This window comes from Macaca mulatta, chromosome 9 (assembly GCF_049350105.2).
Source record: "Macaca mulatta isolate MMU2019108-1 chromosome 9, T2T-MMU8v2.0, whole genome shotgun sequence".
In the NCBI taxonomy this organism is placed as follows: Eukaryota; Metazoa; Chordata; class Mammalia; order Primates; family Cercopithecidae; genus Macaca; species Macaca mulatta.
In genome coordinates, this window is record NC_133414.1 from 86,325,359 (window position 1) to 86,344,553 (window position 19,195).

The 19,195-nt window shown below is 37.7% G+C and overlaps 2 protein-coding genes across 9 annotated transcripts in view; one reads left to right on the forward strand and one right to left on the reverse strand.

The window, feature by feature from the left end:
- The window catches only part of JMJD1C (jumonji domain containing 1C), a 364,460-nt gene that overhangs the window by 49,365 nt on the left and 295,900 nt on the right, over positions 1-19,195 (forward strand). For 2 of the 8 annotated variants that reach the window (XM_028826597.2, XM_077946712.1), the window contains exon 2: positions 3,103-3,168. The exons of 5 other annotated variants lie outside the window; for them this stretch is intronic. The gene's annotated coding sequence lies outside the window, so the exon portion shown is untranslated. Of the gene's footprint in view, positions 1-3,102; positions 3,169-7,423; positions 7,887-19,195 lie in introns of those variants that run through there. One more of the 8 variants, XM_077946711.1, reaches the window with a different exon arrangement.
- Positions 5,474-7,843, reverse strand: LOC114669982 (uncharacterized). Its single transcript, XM_028826600.2, has one exon. The coding sequence runs from the start codon at positions 7,841-7,843 to the stop codon at positions 7,223-7,225; it is 621 nt and encodes a 206-aa protein (XP_028682433.2). The 3' UTR covers positions 5,474-7,222.

The following is a 19,195-nucleotide window of genomic DNA, read 5'->3' on the forward strand; positions in this document are numbered from 1 at the left end:
ATACCAAAGAATACCTACATATTTTTAAAGCATGCCTTAAGGCTGCAACATAAATATATTAGCATATTTGGCTATATATGAAATTTTAAAGCTTGTTAATATAAAAAGAAATTCCAGGGTGGGGCGCAATGGCTCATGCCTGTAATCGCAGCACTTTGGAAGGCCGAGGCAGGCGGATCACTTGAGGTCAGGAGCTAGAGACCAGCCTTGGCCAACATGGTGAAACCCCATCTCTACTAAAAATACAAAAATTAGCCAGGCATGGTGGCACATGCCTTTAATCCCAGCTACTCAGGAGGCTGAGGCATGAGAATTGCTTGAACTCCGGAGGCGGAGGTTGCAGTAAGCTGAGATTATGCCATTGCACTCCAACCTGGGCAACAGGGAGACTCTGTCTCAAAAAAATAAATAAATAAAATGAAAAGAAATTGCAAGTGGGGGAAAGAAGCATCCATGCAAATTTAGATATAAAAGCAAATGAAGCAATTGCTTTTAAGATAATTTTTGTAGCTAGAATAGTTGAAATTATTATTATATATAATAATATATAATAGTTGAGGTAGGATTTTTATCTATTATAGATGAAGAAGGTATATAAGGTTAAAAAGTGTCAATTCAAAAATTTATTTCTAATGCAGAACACTGCAAAAATTCTTCCATTTCAAGTTAGTTTTGATAGACTATTTGTTTGTTTTTGTTTTTGTTTTTTTTGAGACCGAGTCTCACTCTGTTGCCCAGACTTCAGTTCAGTGGCGTGATCTCAGCCCACTGGAGTCTCTTGCTTCACGGGTTCAAGTGATTCCCCTCCCTCAGCCTCCCGAGTAGTTGGCACTACAGCCATGGACCACCATGCCCAGCTAATTTTTGTATTTTTAGTGGAGAAGGCGTTTTACTATATCGGTCAGGCTGATTTCTGACCTCAGGTGATTAACCCCGCCCAGCCTCCCACTGTGTTGGGATTACAGGCTAGAGCTACTGACAGGCTATGCCTGACCTATTTGTTTTAATATAATGGTTTTATGACCAAACTTGGAAAGCAGAGGAAAGAAGCAGTTTTACAGTGATGTTTAAAAATGGTTATTTGGTACTTTGGTTTGTATTATATTAGTATGTATTAATATTAGTAATTAGTATGTAGTAATATTAATATTAATCATATGTATATCTTCTTTGAGACCTTTGAGAAATAGCATATACTGAAGTCTTTCTAACAATATTTGTTTTGCTAAGCAAGATTACTTTTGTCAGTCCTTTAACATTTTGGGGTTTAAACCTACCACGTGACAGGAAAGTATACTTTGTTCCTTGCTGAATTATGTGTGTTCTTGATCATAAAGTTCACTATATAATACCTAGCTTCATTGGTGAGGAAGAACATAGATGGAGTATATGGTTAGCATGCTGAGATTTTGAGTTCGTATTACTTTTTAGTTTAGATTTTACATTAGCTTTCCTTCATTTATCGTTTTAATAGAAGTTTAGAACCTCCTTTACTTAATGAACTTACATGGATATAAACAGAAGACTTTTACTCTGCTGCTATTAACTTGTAACAATAGTGAAAGCTTGTAAGATTAATAGGAACACGACCCTTTTGGAACCTAACCTGTTTGCAAAGTGCAAACTTGCATATTTTAATGGTAGTTAATAGTTGGAGCGTTTATGAGAGGGATGATGAACAGAGAAAAAGTGCTGTGGGACACCCCGGGAAGACTTACTGTGTGCTCAATGGCAACTTTCCATTTCTTTATTTCTTGTAGTTTCTCACTGAGCAGATTAGGAATTTTCTAATGCTTTGTGTATTCTTTCTAAATTTTTAATTTTTTATCATTAAAAATTAACCTTGTTTTTAATAGAGAAGAGAATGTTGAAAAGAAGTGGTATGTTCCTATGCAGCCAGAATTTAAACTGGAAACTGGATAACAGATGTGTAGAATATACAATTAGAAGGCCCAATAGAGATTGCTTCACTTCCTCCTTCATTTCTTTTTTATCTTCTTTTTTTCTTCTCTTTCCCTCCTTCCATGGCATCAAGAAGATAGTCAGAAAGTTATGTTTGTATATTGGCTCCATCAAGGATGTTATTTGAGACTGTTCTTTTTAGAAGACTAAGAATAGACTAGTGTTTTGGATATACACTCATAGGATCATTTTTGGGTTTGTATTAAATTGGTAGTTTGGTAATGAAATGAATGTTTTTCTTGAGAATTGTAACTCTTCCTTCTGTATCTGTTCTTTAGAAATTTTCCCAGGAAAAACCTTGCTTTCTGTCGAAGCATGTTAACATTGTACCTCCATGATTAAATGAGATAATGTATTGAAGACATTATTTTGAAGATGATGAATACCCCTGTAGGAAGAACAGGAACTCTCATTTGTGTCTGAGATTCTAAGTTCCTCTTAGTTGGGTTAGATTTAGAAAAAGGTACATTTTGCTATATTCATTCATTCATGCTATAAAATGTATTATCATCTCTTAGCAAGGCCTAGTAGCTGCTGGGAGTATAGTTGTGAACAAGACAAAGATGCCTTATGGAGCTTATGTAGCCAATAAAGGGAAAAATATAAATGATCAATTACACAATAAATGGTGTAAATACAGTTGTAGTAGTAAGACAAATAAGGCATGTTTTGAAAATCTCTTATTGGGGAATACTACATAGTCTGAGAATCAGGGATGGTTTCCTTGAGGAAGTGATATTTTGATATTTGAGTTAATTTTTCATTATCATAAATGTGATTGAGGAATTTATTTTAAATAAATGCTTAGGGTATACAAACCCTAAATACAAATTATTTGAAGTTTAATTAAAAAAAGAACATAAATTTATATTCCATTTATTCTTGGTCTTCCACTTGCATAATTCAGTTGAAACTCTTGGTTTCCTTCATTTTAATAGTGGCTTGCATAATTCTTAGCCATATCTATATATATAATCTAAGACTTCATAAAAGCAGTCCATTATTTACATTTGACAATAAAAGCCTTAAGTTATAATAGATTTGAAAAATATTTATTAAAATGCATTAAATTTGGATGAAATTCTATTGATAGTTCCTTAATTAAATAAACCAAAGCATTTCTGTTGTCTATCTTTCCAGATAGACTGTGAGCTTCTCAAGAATAGAGGTCCTATCTCCAGAACCTTGCAGGATGTGACCCACATAGTAAGTGCTAAATAAATACTGAACACATCAATTATGAGTAAACTGTAAATAAGGATGAAACAACTTGATAACTGACCTTCATGTTTCTTTTAAGTGACTTTTTAGTGTAATAGTTAATAGCAGGGAGTCTTTGTTATCACAGATCTGGTTTCGAAAACCAGTTTCTTCATGTGTATTCTTAGGCAAGTTACTGAACTTCTCTAAACTTCATTTTCCTCATCCTTAAAGTGAGATTACGTATGTAAAGTACTTAGTATACTGTCTGACACATAGTAGGTGTTCTACAAGTGGTGGCTAATATTATTACAAAAGATGTGTTAAACTTTTTGTCTATATTAGATAATATCTGTGATAAAGTAGACATGTATAGTGGCATAAAATACTAGTATGTATGACAACAGAAGATTGACCCTTTCCACAATTACATACCAAGTCAAAAAGTGAAAAATCTGTAACTACTAGGCTTTTGCTTATTCAAACTAAACTTCATGAACTGTTAATCACTGATAATTAAGTAGATAATTATGGTTCTTATGCAGTGAATACATTTTCTTCCTTTATAAGTCAGTTTTTTAAAAAACAAACGAAATAGTTTGTGGGGTTTCTTTGTATTTTAAAGATTTTTTTAGAGACAGGGTCTTGTGATGTTGCCCAGCCTGAACTAGAAGTCCTGGACTCAAGAGATCCTCCAGTTTCAGCCTCCAGAGAAGCTGGGACAGCAGGCACATGCCACCACCTAGCCCAAGTTGTTTTTATGAATAAATTTTTGTGAACTTCTAAAAAGGGAAAAAATCAAATAATCTCCCAATCTTTGGTGTAGATTAAGATATTTGATGTATGAGGTTTGCTTGAATTGATGTGTGTGTAGGCATATTTAATGGACATATTTACATGTGGCGATGGAAAGACTAGAAAATCTAATTTATATTTCTAATTTTCAGCTTCTATAAGTAAACTTAGTTATTTTAAGTACTTCACTGTCATTCTTTCTGCCTGTATAATGAAAACAAATACCATCACTCTTCTGTTTCCGAGTATCTTTATGGAAGTAAAGAATGTAAGGAAACGGCCGGGCGCGGTGGCTCAAGCCTGTAATCCCAGCACTTTGGGAGGCCGAGATGGGCGGATCACGAGGTCAGGAGATCGAGAGACGATCCCGGCTAACACGGTGAAACCCCGTCTCTACTAAAAAATACAAAAAAAAAAAAAAACTAGCCGGGCGAGGGAGCCTGTAGTCCCAGCTACTCGGGAGGCTGAGGCAGGAGAATGGCGTGAACCCGGGAGGCGGAGCTTGCAGTGAGCTGAGATCCGGCCACTGCACTCCAGCCTGGGTGGCAGAGCGAGACTCCGTCTCAAAAAAAAAAAAAAAAAAAAAAAAAAAAAAAAAAAAAAAAAAGAAACAAATACTCTGAAGTTTCAAAACCGACTTGAAAAAATTTTTTAATTCATTGTTATTTACAATGTTATGATTTGCTGGCAAAAATAAAATAATACAAATACCCCTTGATACAAAACGAAGCAAAAAATGCCAGCAAACAAGCAAAAAATCTTTAATGACTTTTTATTCTACATTTTTAAAAATGTACTTTTAAGTTTTTCCAACAGCAAAATATCCACGAATTAGTGTAAACTCTAGGCATTGACTGTAGTCAAGGGATTAGTAGAACAGAATTTGGCCTATAGTTCTAAGAATATTAAGATATTTGATTAAAAATATTACAGGGATATATGCCCTCCTGAAAAACTTTGTTTCTATACATGAAATATTTTGATTGGTTTGTTGGATTACGTGCTTTTCAGAAGACTGAAAAGGGTGGAATTCAACATGTAGTGGGAGTTCCTAAGGGCCCATGTAGAGCAGTTTGCCTACAAAATTGAAAACAGCTGGCAGTTTTTATTTATGTAAGGCAACCAGCAACCTATACTCCTAAGAATGTAATTTGGTGAGTGGGATTTATGTAATAACTGATGAATTTGCATGTTTTTCTCAAATGACTTTATCTATTTTTCATTTGCTCCTAGGATATCACTGAAAATTAGGATTCAGGCATTTTTGCATTTTTACAATTGCATCATGCGCATGGTCACAAAGCAGATCATTGATGAGTTGGTATCTGGATGTTGATCTGCCTACTCTTTTTTTTTTTTTTTTTTTGAGACGGAGTCTCGCTCTGTCGCCCAGGCTGGAGTGCAGTGGCCCAATCTCCACTCACTGCAAGCTCCGCCTCCCGGGTTCATGCCATTCTCCTGCCTCAGCCTCCCGTGTAGCTGGGACTAAGGCGCCTGCCACTGCGCCCGGCTAATATTTTTGTATTTTTAGTAGAGACGGGGTTTTACCGTGTTAGCCAGGATGGTCTGGATCTCCTGACCTCGTGATCCGCCCGTCTCGGCCTCCCAAAGTGCTGGGATTACAGGCGTGAGCCACCGCGCCCGGCTCTCTTGTATCCTTACATATGTTGGATTATTGTCACCAAGCCACTTTACTGGCTCCTTAATCTACATTGATTTTAGAAATCTTCATCTGTAATTCTTCATTATACAGTGTACACTGAAAAAGTGGACTTGGAAATAAAATTGCCCAAGCAAAATTAAGTTTTTCTCTCAACTTGCCAATGTGCATTTTTGGATATGTTTTGCCTTTTTAATTTATTAGAGCTTTTTGTTGTTGTTTTCGGGGGACTGAGTTTTTGCTCTTGTTCCCCGGGTTGGAGTGCAGTGGTGCGATCTCGGCTCACTGCAATCTCCGGCTCCCAGGTTCAAGCGATTCTCCGAGTGCTGCCTCCTGAGTAGCTGGGATTACAGGCGCGCGCCACCACCCCCAGCTAATTTTTTGTACTTTTAGTAGAGAGGGGGTTTCATCATGTTGGCCAGGCTGGTCTCGAACTCCTGACCTCAGGTGATCCGCCTCCCAAAGTGCAGGGATTACAGACGTTAGGCACCGCGCCCAGCCTATTTATTACAGTTCTGTGTTTGGTCTTTAGATTAGCAAAATTCGACCATGATTATTAAAATCCATCTTCCTTATAATTTTGGTTTCTAACCTATTAGCAGTGGTCATGTTTCTCCATTTCAAATTGCCCAGCTTGAGTGTTCTAGAGAAAACAGATAAAAGCCTTATAGTTATTTAAACATTCAGATTACTAAACTTTTTTAAAATAGAGGTTCAGGAAAATCTCTAAGAGACTGAAATTTAGAATATTTTATTGGACTAGAAGAATTTTTAAGCGGACTGTAATCACTAATGCCACTGAAAAACCACAACTGGGATTTTTAAAACTACCTATAAAAAAGCAGTATAAAGTGTGCCTGAAATCGAACTGCTCGCTGACATCTGTAGGGAGGTTTGATTTATAACAATTAAAGAAGTTGATCAAAGAAGAGTGTTCCAAGAGATCTGTGTGTAGGTTAGGGAGTCCTATTGTAATTGGATGGGAAATAAATATAATTTATTTTCTTGAATTGTGATTGGTTAAAATCCTTTTGTTTCCGTGGTATTTTCTAATAACTGAATCTGGGGATTTTCTCTGCTGTTATTATCCGACCTACCTGTGTGTTTGAGGTATGTACTAGTACTAAAAGCACTAAGACTGTCGCAGACAAGGTTTGTGAAATTTCAGGACGTTGACAAGGGCCCGCCACGGAGCATTTACTGTTCTTATAATAAAGCAGTGACGAATTTAAATCTCTGAATAGCTTAAACATGTAATTAGTATCGCTACAAAAGAAAAGGATGATATTTTCCCCTTCGTTTTCCCTTGAAGTCATGAACGGTTGGTTCTGCTGTGACTTTGGGGCTTAGTTTTCAGTAGAAGTGTTGTCCTGCTCTGCTGCTGGTACTGCGGTACTGCTAATTCAGGCTAACTCAGGCGGCGGGCGCCGTGTGCTCTGAACATCGCGCCGGGGGTGAGGCGTCAACCCTGGAGTTTATTTTGTGATCAAAGTGGAACCACTACACTTCACTTTCCCCTCACCTCCACTTCTGAGGGAGCAACGAATACACAGGTAGACCCCCAAAAGCTTTGAATAGCTGTCGCCTACTTCCCCGCGGCCGGCTTCATTTCTTGGTCTGCCGCCGCCGCCACCTCTGGATCTCGGAGGACCCCGTGGCGGCCGCCGCCTCCGCAAGGCTGGGCACTACTTTCCGTCTGCGGTGGTTCCGCCGACCCTCCCGCGGCTCCTGCCCCGCCCGCGCCGGCGGAAGGAGACGCGCTGCGCGTCGCCGCTGCCCGGGGACGGAGACGGAGCAGTACTGGCCGCGGTGCGGTGGCGGCGGCTGGGCTGCCTCTGGGTGTTCGACGGCCGTGTTGGGTTTTCTCTCACTTTTCTTGTGTGGCGCTGCAGCCCAACGCTGCGAATCTGGGATTCCAGAGGAGTGTTTGGGGGAGGGACCGAGGTCGCTGTGTCCGGGGCAGAGCGGCCAGTGCGCCCCGAGTCTGCGCTCGTTCGGGGCCGCTGCCGTGCCCCGGTTCGCTCTCCTCAGCATGAGCGGCCGGTAGGAGCGAGGTTTCACCGGTTCCCTCGCCCTGGAGGAGGCAGCGGTCGCTTCGGCAGCGACGGCTATGGCGGTGGAGACGCGGCCGGAGCTGGTGGGGAAGCGGTTCCTGTGTGTGGCGGTCAGCGACGAGGCGCGTCCGGAGCGCTGGGAGAGCGGACGCGGCTGGCGAGCGGGGGTCATCCGAGCCGTGTCACACAGGGACAGCCGCAATCCGGACCTGGCGGTAAGAGAGCGAGCGCCCCCCTTCCCCCCTGCCGCGTCCGCACCCGGCTCTCGCAGACGTACCTTGCGGGCTTCCCTCTGGCACCTCGCTCAGCCCGGCCAACTGGCGGTCACGCCCCTCTGCCGAGCCCTTGGCTTGTTTGCCCGCATCCCTTGCCTGGGTCCCTGCCTCTCTGCGAGCGGCTTCCCCAGGGGAGGCGGTGTCGGAGCGGGACTCCCGGGATAGCCGCGGAGGCCGCCCTGCCCCCAATCCCGGAGGGGTCGACCGCAGCTGCCCACTGTGGCGCCTGGGCGGCCGCGGAGACCTCCCCAAAAGGCGGAGCTGCGAGTCCGGCGCCGCGCGGGCAGGTAGGGGTAGGGGGCGGACCACTCATAGCGATAGGTGGCCAGCTTCCCTGGCATCTCTTTTCTTGGAAAAGTGTTCATAGTGTTGTAGCTCGAGACTTAAAACTTGTCCTGTAAGTTTGCTGAAAGGGAGGGAGGAAAGGACAGAGACGTTCCCACACAGTCCGGGGATTCCTTTGTGTTTTAGAGGCAGAGGCCGTGGTGGTGGTGGCGGTGCCCGGGTTTATCCTCACCTTAATAGATGCTTGGCTTTCTAACCGGAAAGGTTTATAAAAGTGAAAAATTTTGGTATGGAGGGTAATCTCTTTCTTTCTGTGCCCAGTGTACTTTTTTTGTTAGAAAGATGCAGTGCTTTGGAGTCAAGCTGTTTCTGGGTTTTATATGGTTTTAAATAAGACGAAAAATGTCAATTAAAATGTTAAATGCCATGCAGAATTGATTGTCTTTTTTTTTCTTTTGCTTTCTTATGTGTGACACTGCCAGTGTTTTCTTTGAGTAGTGTAGGTATGTGCGTGATTTTGAGCTGTAATATGCTCTGTTGTGTTCCCAAGTGCATTCTCACTGAGGGGCAGCTTGAAGGTAAGGGGCGTAGTAGAGACAAGACATAGACTAGACTTCCCAAGGTTGATTTATGAATACGTTATCTATGAAATTTATTTGTAGTGCCCTGAGCCACTTATTTTTTCACTGAAAATTTCAAATTTAGGAATATTTTTTTCCCCTTGTATGCATGCAAGCTTACAATTCCAAATTCACTGTAATATCTGTACAGGTATCTACCTAATGTTTTTTACCTACCTGTTTTAATAGTTTCTGAATGTTTTGTAAACTCGGGTTTTCATCACTGTAGTCAGTGATATAGTTAATGCGGCATGTATTAATGTTGACTCGACGTTGCAAAATAGGTATGTTTTGCTAATAGGTGTTTCTAACAGGAAATAGAAGTAGTTTTGAAGGTTTTGGCTGGTTATTTTCGTACAAAAGTGTATAATCTTCCTTAAGAAGTATTGCTGATGTTAGTGGTTCTAGAAATTGGGAGTTCCATCAGTAACTACTTTTATTTTGTTTGTGTAAAAGGCTGAGGTGAGAGGATTGCTAGAGCCCAGGACTTGGAGTCCAGCCTGGGCAACATAGGTGAGACCCCCCCATCTCTAAAAAAGGAAAAAAAAAATCTATATATAAATGACTTTATTGCTTTCTTAGTTGAGAATTTAAGTGTTGTAAAGAGAAGGTTTACATATATTAGTAAATGGTAAGGTATTAAGCTGGATATTAAAAAATAAATTATCTGTGGATGGTAGAGATTGACTGGAAAGAATGGGAAAGAGTTTCTTCAGGTTATGGAAATGTTTCCTATCCTGATTGTTGGTTACACAGGTATATATATTTACACAAGTAAATATATATATAAATATATATATTTGTCAAAACTTATTGAATTGATACTATCTTTACATTTCACCGTATCTGATTTTACCAAAAAAAGAAAAATGTATGTTGAACCATAACTATGTGAACCCTTGATGAGTTTTTTATCTTAAGTCTTTATTTGAAAATTTGAATATTACTAATTTAGTTTTTTTAGCCTAGAATCTACCATTTTAGATTTATTTCCAGATTTTCTTACATTCATATTTCTTAAACGAAACTTGGAACAGTTTAGCATTAACATAATGTAATATTCCTGTTAGACTGTGATTACTGCAGAGTAGATTTTAAGTTAAATGAAATTAGGCTGGGCACAGTGGCTCATGCTTGTAAACCCAACATTTTGGGAGACTGAGATGGGAAGATACTTGAGCGCAGGAGTTTGAGACCAGCCTGGGCAACATGGTGAAACCCTGTTCCTACAAAAAATACAGAAATTAGCCGGGCATAGTGGTGCAACGCCTGTGGTTCCAGCTATTCGGAGGGCTGAGGTGGGAGGATCACCTGAGCTCAGCGAGGTTGAGGTTGAGACTGCAGTGAGCCAAGATTATGCCACTGCACTTCTGCCTGGGCAACAGAATGAGATCCTGTCTGTAAATAAACAAATAAATATATAAAATGAAATTATATGGAAAATGTTGAATAGGCTAGCTTGTGATTTTTTTTTTTAAAGCTACAAATATGTTTAATTAAAAACCTATAAGTATATTAGAAGTCCTGGCTGAATACACCTGTGGCACATGATTCGGAAGGATAATGATAAGAACTTGAAAGTAGTTGAGGGAATGCTGTGTCTCAAAGACAATCAGTTATTCTTATTTTGGGTCTTATGTATGAGGAATTGCCACGTGCATTAAATTTCTATAATTGTTTTAACTAATTAACGTAATCTTGGTGGTTTAAATGTTATACGCTTAATATTTGGTAGTTCTAGAGATGAAACTATGATGAAAAGACCTGAATCTTGCTGGGCTAAAATCAAAGTGTGGCAAGACTGTTTATTCTAGGAGAGATCCATTTTCTTTCCTTTTCTAGTTTTTGGAAGCTATCCACATTCCTTGGCTCATGGCCCCCTTCCTCCATCTTAAAAAAAGCCAACCCAGTTGTAGCTCTCTGACCATTTTTCCCTAGTCATCTCCTTCTGACTCTCCTGCTTACCCCTTACACTTCTAAGTGCCCTGTTGATTACTTTGGGCCAGTTGACATAATCCAGGATAATCTTGCCGCCTGTGAACCATGACTCCATATAAACTTTAATTCTCCTTTCCCATGTAATGTAACAGTTGTAGGATCCCGGGATTAGGACATGGATATCTTTGGGATTAAATTATTTTTTTACCACACCGTGGTAGCAAACATATTTCTTGTACAGTATGAACATATATACTTTGATAAAAAGAAAGTAAGATTTTATTTTTATTTTTTCAACCAGGGGTTATAGTGATATTACTTTCTAATCTTTTAAGTAATAAGTTTAATTAGTAGAGTTTTCATTAGGTTATGTTGGATAATTTCAAATAGTTTGTCAACTTTTAAAAAAAATGGCTTGAGAACCTTTTGGGTTATCTGTATTGAAATTATCTTTGCTAACAAAATATCTAAGCCCTTTTTATGCATGAGGACCAAGTTGTTGAAGAAGTTGAAATATATATAGCACATTGTGAACCTTTTTCATTTTGAGCTTCTTTTTTAGCCCCATTACTTAGTTTTGTCTTGGGATACATTTTTGACATTACTGCAGTTCTACTTTTTGAGGAATTTTTCTAGAAAATTGATAGTGTAATGTAAGGAAAACTGGCAGTTGAGAAGTACTGTTGCATAATATTTATCCTTGAATAATATTGTGATATTAATTAAAGAGCAGACATCAATTTACTCTCCTCTTGTTTAACTTAGCTTCCATTTATGTTCTCAGTGATTTATTTATTAGCTTATCTATCCATCCATCCATCCACCCATCTGTCTACCTTTGTTTGATGCTTAGGTTGATTGTATTTCTGTTTTCAAGCCAGTTCTGTCTAAAGTGTAAGTATTTAACAAAATATGTCTGGTTTTTTCAATAGAGAAAAGGACAATAAAAAAATCATACTGTGTTTTAAAGGCCAAACCCATAAATTTGCTTGTATTTAGGGGATAACTTGGGAATGAAGAGTTTAAACTGTTCTGAGATGTGTATCAGCTGATAAGTTATTTTGCAAAACGTCTGTCTTAAATGTGAATAATATTCATGTTTAGGAAATTTAAAGTGATTTATAATTTTGCATATAAAGAAAACCCCTTTTTGTGTTTGGGTCTACCCATTTCTGCTTAGTTTTCTCATTTAAGTTTCTTATTGAGTTGGTAGCGTTACATTTCCTTGTATCTTTATGTCAGTCTGACATTTACGTTGTCTTGCATCATTATTAAAAATGCTAATTTCTGGTCTGTTTACAAAATGTTGAATGTATGAATGAATGAAAGTGATTTTTACTTCATTGGTCAATATGACCTTGATAGGTTTACTATAGCAAAATTGGTTTTCCTGGTAGGTAGAAAGACTTCTATGACTGACATAAGTATGCCAACTATTTTTCACACTCTTGAATTTGTTACTGCTATTGGTGACAAAGATTTGAATATAGGAATATGACTAAATTGCCCCAATGGTAGGACATAAACTTGTGCAGTTGTTACCACTAGCTAGTTTTAAAAGAAGGTGATGATCACCCAATAAATGTTAATTGTGTTTCTGTGTAAAATTAAAGGGGCTATTGTTTTATATGATCTTTTGACCCATCATTTATATGTTCTAGCATATATTTTAAATAGGGAATTCCAATAATTTCCAATAATTTTAAATAGGGAATTCCAATAAGTTCCAATAATTTTAAGTAGGGAATGTTTTCATTCATTAGAATAATTGAACTATAGAAATTTTATCATGCAAAACCTTATCGTCTTCGTATAGGGATATTATTGCATGTGAAAGTAAAAATGTTAACTAGATACTTCAATGTAATTGAAAGCATACACAGGCTATTTCCCTGTATTTATAAATTTTATATATTATATTTAGACAATTTTAAGTTGTATACAAGGAATGTCTTTAAGTATAAAATTCATTTTCTGTCTTTAGGTCTACAATTCATTTTCTGTCATCTTCACATATTTAGTACAGTACCTAGCATTTACTTAGGTGTTCGTAAATGCTTACTGAATAATAAAGGAATATCATAAGTTACTTGAATATTTTAATTCATACTAACCATCTCAAGTTTCTATTACTATTTGCTTTTTTTGAGACAGGGTCTAGCCCTGTTACCCAGGCTGGAGTGCAGTGGTGTGATCATTGCTCACTGCCACCTGGTACCCCTCAACTCAGGCAATCCTCCCACCTCAGCCTCCTGAATAGCTGGAACTACAGGCATGTGTTACTACACCCAACTAATTTTTTAATTTTTTCTTTTGTGGAGATGAGGTCTCACTTTGTTGCCAGGCTGGTCTTGGACTCCTGGCCTCAAGTGAGCCTCCCAGCTTGGCCTCCCAAAATGCTGGGATTGCAGGTGTGAGGCACCTACACCTGACCTTACTATTTACTGTTAATTGTAAATTTTTTGTTTCTCTTATGGCACTGTGTACGTTCCCCTCCCCAGTATCCATTCTGTCTTTTATCCAGTTGTGTGGTTTGAATACAGGGTAGGCCATGATTTTTCTAAGCTAAATTACAGAATAGAACTCCATTGATTGGTACAGGCCATAAATGGATCCAATTGGAGTGATTCCAAGGATGGCATTGTGTGGGTATGAGTCTGGAACTGCTTCAGACGTTTTTCTACTTTAAGGTAAACCAATTTGAAGGCAAAGCTGACATAGAGAGGTTAATAGCATTGACATGGTAGCAGGAGAAAATGTGACTGACCAAAGTTTTTCTGAATCCTACATACTACTGTTGGATTTTTCTCTTATAAGAGTTTTCATTTTGGGAGAATAAATTTACTTAAGGTTTAAGTGTGTTTTGCTTCCTTTTTCTTTCCCTTGGAAGCAAAAGTATGTTAACTGATCACATGGTAATATTTCACTCCACTCTTTTTGAATAATGAAAGCAGCATTTTCTTGAAACTTTTAAATTTGTTATTTGATGTTCAGATGTTAGAGTCTTGTCATACTGATTTTTTTTTATAACTCTGATTTTCAGAAAAGATGGTATGTTCTGCTTTTATGTGTCCAGGTATATCCCAAAGCTTTGTAAATATTAATTTGTTTTAATGTGTATGAAGTATAAATATCTAACTTACTAAATATTTACAAATAAGAAATAGCATTGAGTTTTTATATTAGGAAGTGAACCATAATCCCTCACAGTGAAATAGAAATTTCAGGAGAGCTACATCAGTGTTTCAGAAATTAGCAAGAGAGGGCAAGCTTGGCTTTTTTAGATCGTATATATCATAAAACCCTAGTTTATACTCTGTCAGTGTTGATCAGATAAATAGCTGTAAGTCCACTATTCTTTATCTGCAGTTCTGAAATTCAAATAGCTGTAGCAACTCCATTTTTTAATGATTCGTTTGGAAGCAAAACCTGACTAAACTCATTTTTTTAGTAGAGCTTAATAGGAATTGAGTACTTTTTATAGGAGAAATATTAATGTGCTTAACTTTTAGGGTTCTGTTCTAAATCCTTCAGAGGTGTTATGTATTGCCTAAGAATTGTACTGTATTACCATAGTTAACTAGCATAATGTAAGGACTTGTACTGTCTTACCGTAATCAACTACCATCATGTATGCTATAGGCCAAGCGTGGTGGCTCAAATCTGTAATCTCAGCACTTCAGGAGGCCAAGGCAGGCAGATCATTTGAGCTCAGGAGTTCAAGACCAGCCTGAGCAACATGGTGAAATCCTGTCTACTAAAAATACAAAAAGTAGCCAGGCGTGGTGATGTGCGCCTGTGGTCCCAGCTCCTTTGGGTACTGAGGTGGGAGGATGGCTTGAGCCTGAGTGGTCAAGGCTACATTGAGCCATGATCATGCCACTGCATTCTAGCCTGGGTGACAAAGTGATACTCTGCCTCAAAAAAATAAAATAAAATAAAAAAAGCTACATTTAACTTTATAAAAATCCAATAAATTTTTAATACTAAAATATGTTGGAAGAGTTTGGATGAGGGATTGTTATTTGAATACTAATATGATTTTTGGTGATGTAGATTTAATGACAACAAATACTGCTAATTTTGTTTGTTAGGAGATTTGATAGTGATCATATGTCTGCCTAATTTCAGATAGTTTTTCTAGTGTGGATTTTAGCAGACTTTTTTTTTTTTTCCATAAAGACAGGGTCTCACTCTGTTGCCCAGGTGGGAGTACAGTGGCATAATTACAGGTCATGGGAGCCTTGACCTTTTGGGCTCAAGAGATCCTCCCACCTCAGCCCCACAAATAGCTGGGACTACAGGCATGAGCCACCATGCCTGGCTAATTTTTTTTTGCTTTTTGTAGAGATGGAGTCTGACTGTGTTGCCCAGGCCAGTCTTAAACGTCTGGGCTCAAGCAGTCCTCCTGCTTTAGACTCCCAAAGTGTTGGGATTAGAGGTGTGAGCCGTGGCGTCCAGCTTCACACTTTTATTAGATACAAAATTCTTAATCTAACAAATTTTTAAGGATTATGTACTTTTAGTTTTACAACTGGTGTTTACTAAATTGTTAATGTTGAAACATTGTCTGAAATTATAGAATTGGATAAAATCCTTTTGTGTAGAATTTATATTTTATATTCTAGCTAGTTTATGAAATTATTCTCTTAAACCCATTGATGAAAATGTTGATTTATCTTATATTGTAGAACTATTGTTTTAATTATAGAATACATGAGCTAAGTAGAAAAACAGCAGCTCACAATCTGTTTACTGTTTTGTCTGGCAAAACAAAACTATGCATAGTGCTGACTTATGAAAAACTCAAGAGTTTTTGAAATCACACAATCAGTAAGTGTCAGGGCAGGAATTTGAATGCAGATTTCTGATTTCAAATCTGTTATCTCTGTACTCTGCCATATTGCTTCTCCCAATGGTTTGTGATTCACAGTATCTCAAAGTAAAAGACAGAAATTTCCTTTACTTGTAATGTTATATATTCTTTCTGAGCCCTTTCTCTTTCTTCATTTCTGTAGCCCTATGATTTAATCCTCTTGGGCTTTTATTTCTCCTTCCTTCCCATCTGCAGTTCCTCTTATCTTCTTAATTTGGTATTTCAAATTCAGTCCTTTGCCTACTGTTTGTTGTTGTTGTTTTAATCTTGTTACTTCCTTTGGAGATTTTACTTGTACTATGTTGCATAATTACTCACAAATCTGCAATTAAAGATTGGCCTTTCTTCAATTTGATCTGCCATCTCTACTGTTTGGAAGCTTTACATTAATGTCCCATATTTGGGTTTGAAATAATGTGTTTAAAGTATAATTTATTATCTTCATGTGAAACCAGCTGCCATTTTGAGATTTAATTTGAAGTCTCACCTGGGCTTCAAAACACCTTCATCTTAAATGTTTTTCCACCTTGAATGTCTGCATTTACTTAGTTCTGCAGATTTCTTCCTTTAAATTGGAACCCGCTTTCCTGTCTCCCTTTTCAACTTGTACTACCACTTGCTCAAAACCTTCGTTGCTTGATTTATTTGGGTTGTATCTATTGATACTTACTGTATTAAAAACTAAGGTGAAGTTTTTAAAACACAAGAGCAGTTTTTCATAAGTCAGCGCTATGCAGACATAGTTTTGTTTTGCCAGACAAAACCCAAGTAGCCTGCTGCTCTGTACACTGATGAAAGAATGAATGGAAAAGACAAATAATGTCTTAGTAGTATTTTGAGAAGTTTTTATCTTACTAATCCCTTGAATGGATTTTGTTGCCCTGGAAACATTTGGTGAAGGTTATCTGTTCATCTAATTCTCTTTAGTAGAATTATTTACATTAGTATCACTAAATAGTTAAATTTTAAGTTGAATTTGGCTTCTTCATCACTTCAGGTTTCTTCCAGTATTTTCTATGTGGCTATATTGCTTATGAAAATTATGTATTTTGAACGTAGAAGGTTGCATGTAACATGCCAGAAAATGTTAACATGGCAGTAGAAATAGTCAGCATTCCTAGAATAGATTTCAGATTTTTTCAAAGCTAGAAGAGGTCTGTGTGACTAATTCATTTCTTGTGAAAGACTGACACTTAGGAGCTGAAACATCTGATCCATCTGTTAAAGTTAGGAGTTTAAGATTCAAAAATCTTTACGCTCAGAGGAATATCAAGGAAGCAGTATGCTAATGTTTGGTTAAAATTTTGTGTTGTTATTTAATATAAAATGGCTTTATGTATATTTAACATGGAAGTTATTTCCTCCCTATATTGTGATTCCATAGATGGAATCTTCATGCAATATAGGACTAGGAAAATATTTGTATAAGAATTTAAAGTTGATGAACTATTCCAGTGTGTTGAATAACATCATACTATTTTTGGTCTATGTTCTTTTTCTTTTTTAAAATCACATTGATAAAACTATGTAGAGCCTATTTTAGAGCGTTTCCACTATTCCCTAAAACATTTTATTGCCATAATTTTCAAAATCTCTGATCATATTTTAATACCAAAGTGAATCATTTTAAGGGAAACCATTTTACTTTACATTGTTCATATGAATTAAGTTGTGAATGTGAATATAGACTGTATATATACAATTTCACCTTTCCGTAATGGTTTTGAAATATACAAACATACATGTAGTTATATAATAAATTATTAAGAATCCTGGAAGTATTAAATATAACAAGGAAAAAAGCAAATATGCTTACAGTTAATATAATATTGCATTAAATTTGCCTCTGAATTTCTCAGTCTTGAGCAAAATAAGAATTGTGATGAATTAAAATACCATTTATTTTCAGAGTGTTTTTCACTAGGTTCTACTACTTTTTTGAATTGCTTTCTTTGGTGTCTTGGAAAACTAAGTGACCAAAGGGTATAGGAGACAAGAAACCTGGGAGCACTGAATTCTCATTTTTATCCCTTTCAATTAGAACACCATTGATTTTATCAATTTTATTTAATAATGATTTCATAGGCCAGAAAATTAGGTTACACAGTTCTTTTTTCAGAGAGAAGGAAATAAGCCATTTATAAAGAGAGAAACTTTTCTTGAAAAAAAAATCTGAATCTGGTAGCTTAATACAAGGGAAATAGCAAATGAAGAGCCCTTTCTTGGTAAATAAGAATCCAGTGTGTCATTATAAAGTATCACTTCATGAGGATATTCCTACAAGAGATTAAAATAATGTTGGGATATGTAATTGTTTAGTGATCAGTGGAACCTAAAGGAGAAGAAACTAATAATAAAAATGACTAAAGTTCACGATTGTCAACCTTTTATTTCTTGCACTCATTGCAGTGTCCCGGTGGATAGGGTTAAGCTGTAGCATGCGGAATTGTGGAGGAAACATGTTTGAATGGGTTTTTTTAAGACCTCATACCCAGATGCTGTGATCTTAGACATGGAGTATAGGACAAGAATCTGTACTAAAATTTATTAACTTTTTTTTTTTTTTTTTTTTGAGACGGAGTCTCGCTCTGTTGCCCAGGCTGGAATGCAGCGGCACCATCTCGACTCACTGCAAGCTCTGCCTCCTGGGTTCATGCCATTCTCCTGCCTCAGCCTGCCAAGTAGGTGGGACTACAGACACCTGCCACCACGCCCGGCTAATTTTTTGTATTTGTAGTAGAGATGGGGTTTCCCTTTGTTAGCCAGGATGTTCTCGATCTCCTGACCTCGTGATCCGCCTGCCTCGGCCTCCCAAAGTGCTGGGATTACAGGCGTGAGCCACCACACCCGGCCTTAACTTTTTTGGTTGGGTACCACAGCAACATAAGAAAGTATATTTAGAATAATCTCACTCCCACCTCTGCCCCGATCAGCCTAGTTTACTCTGCATCTCTTTTAAATAACCATTTTTGTTAATTTCTTATGTTTTCTTCCAGAGCTTTTTGTTAAAAATAAAGATGTGAACAGATGCACATAGTCTTATTCCTCCCAGGCATATGTAGTCAAGCTGAGCATCCCCTAAAGGAAAATAACCACATGTTATAGGTGTTGTAATTTAATACAACAGGAACTACACAATTCAACTTATGAAGTATTTTTGCCCAAAAGAACTGAACCTGAATATAATCAAACTTCTAGATTCTGACAACAGTTTAAGGACATATGGAGGTAGAGGAACATGTTAAACTACACCATGAGGATACAGTCAGCCATATTCATTATGTGGGGAATTACAGAGCTGTGCTTTTCAGTATGGTAGCCACTACTCATGTGTGGCACTTTAATAAAATGAAAAATCAGGCTAGGCGCAGTAGCTCATGCCTGTAATCTCAGCACTTTGGGAGGCCAAGGTGGGTGGATCACTTGAGGTCAGGAGTTCAAGACCAGGCTGGGCAACATGGTAAAACCCTGTCTCTCCTAAAAATGCAAAAATTAACTGGGTGTGGTGGTGCAGGCCTGTCATCCCAGCT

Excerpts from the sequence above, each read along its gene's own strand:
- LOC114669982 (XM_028826600.2), bottom strand. The coding sequence starts at position 7,843 with ATGACCCCCGCTCGCCAGCCGCGTCCGCTCTCCCAGCGCTCCGGACGC.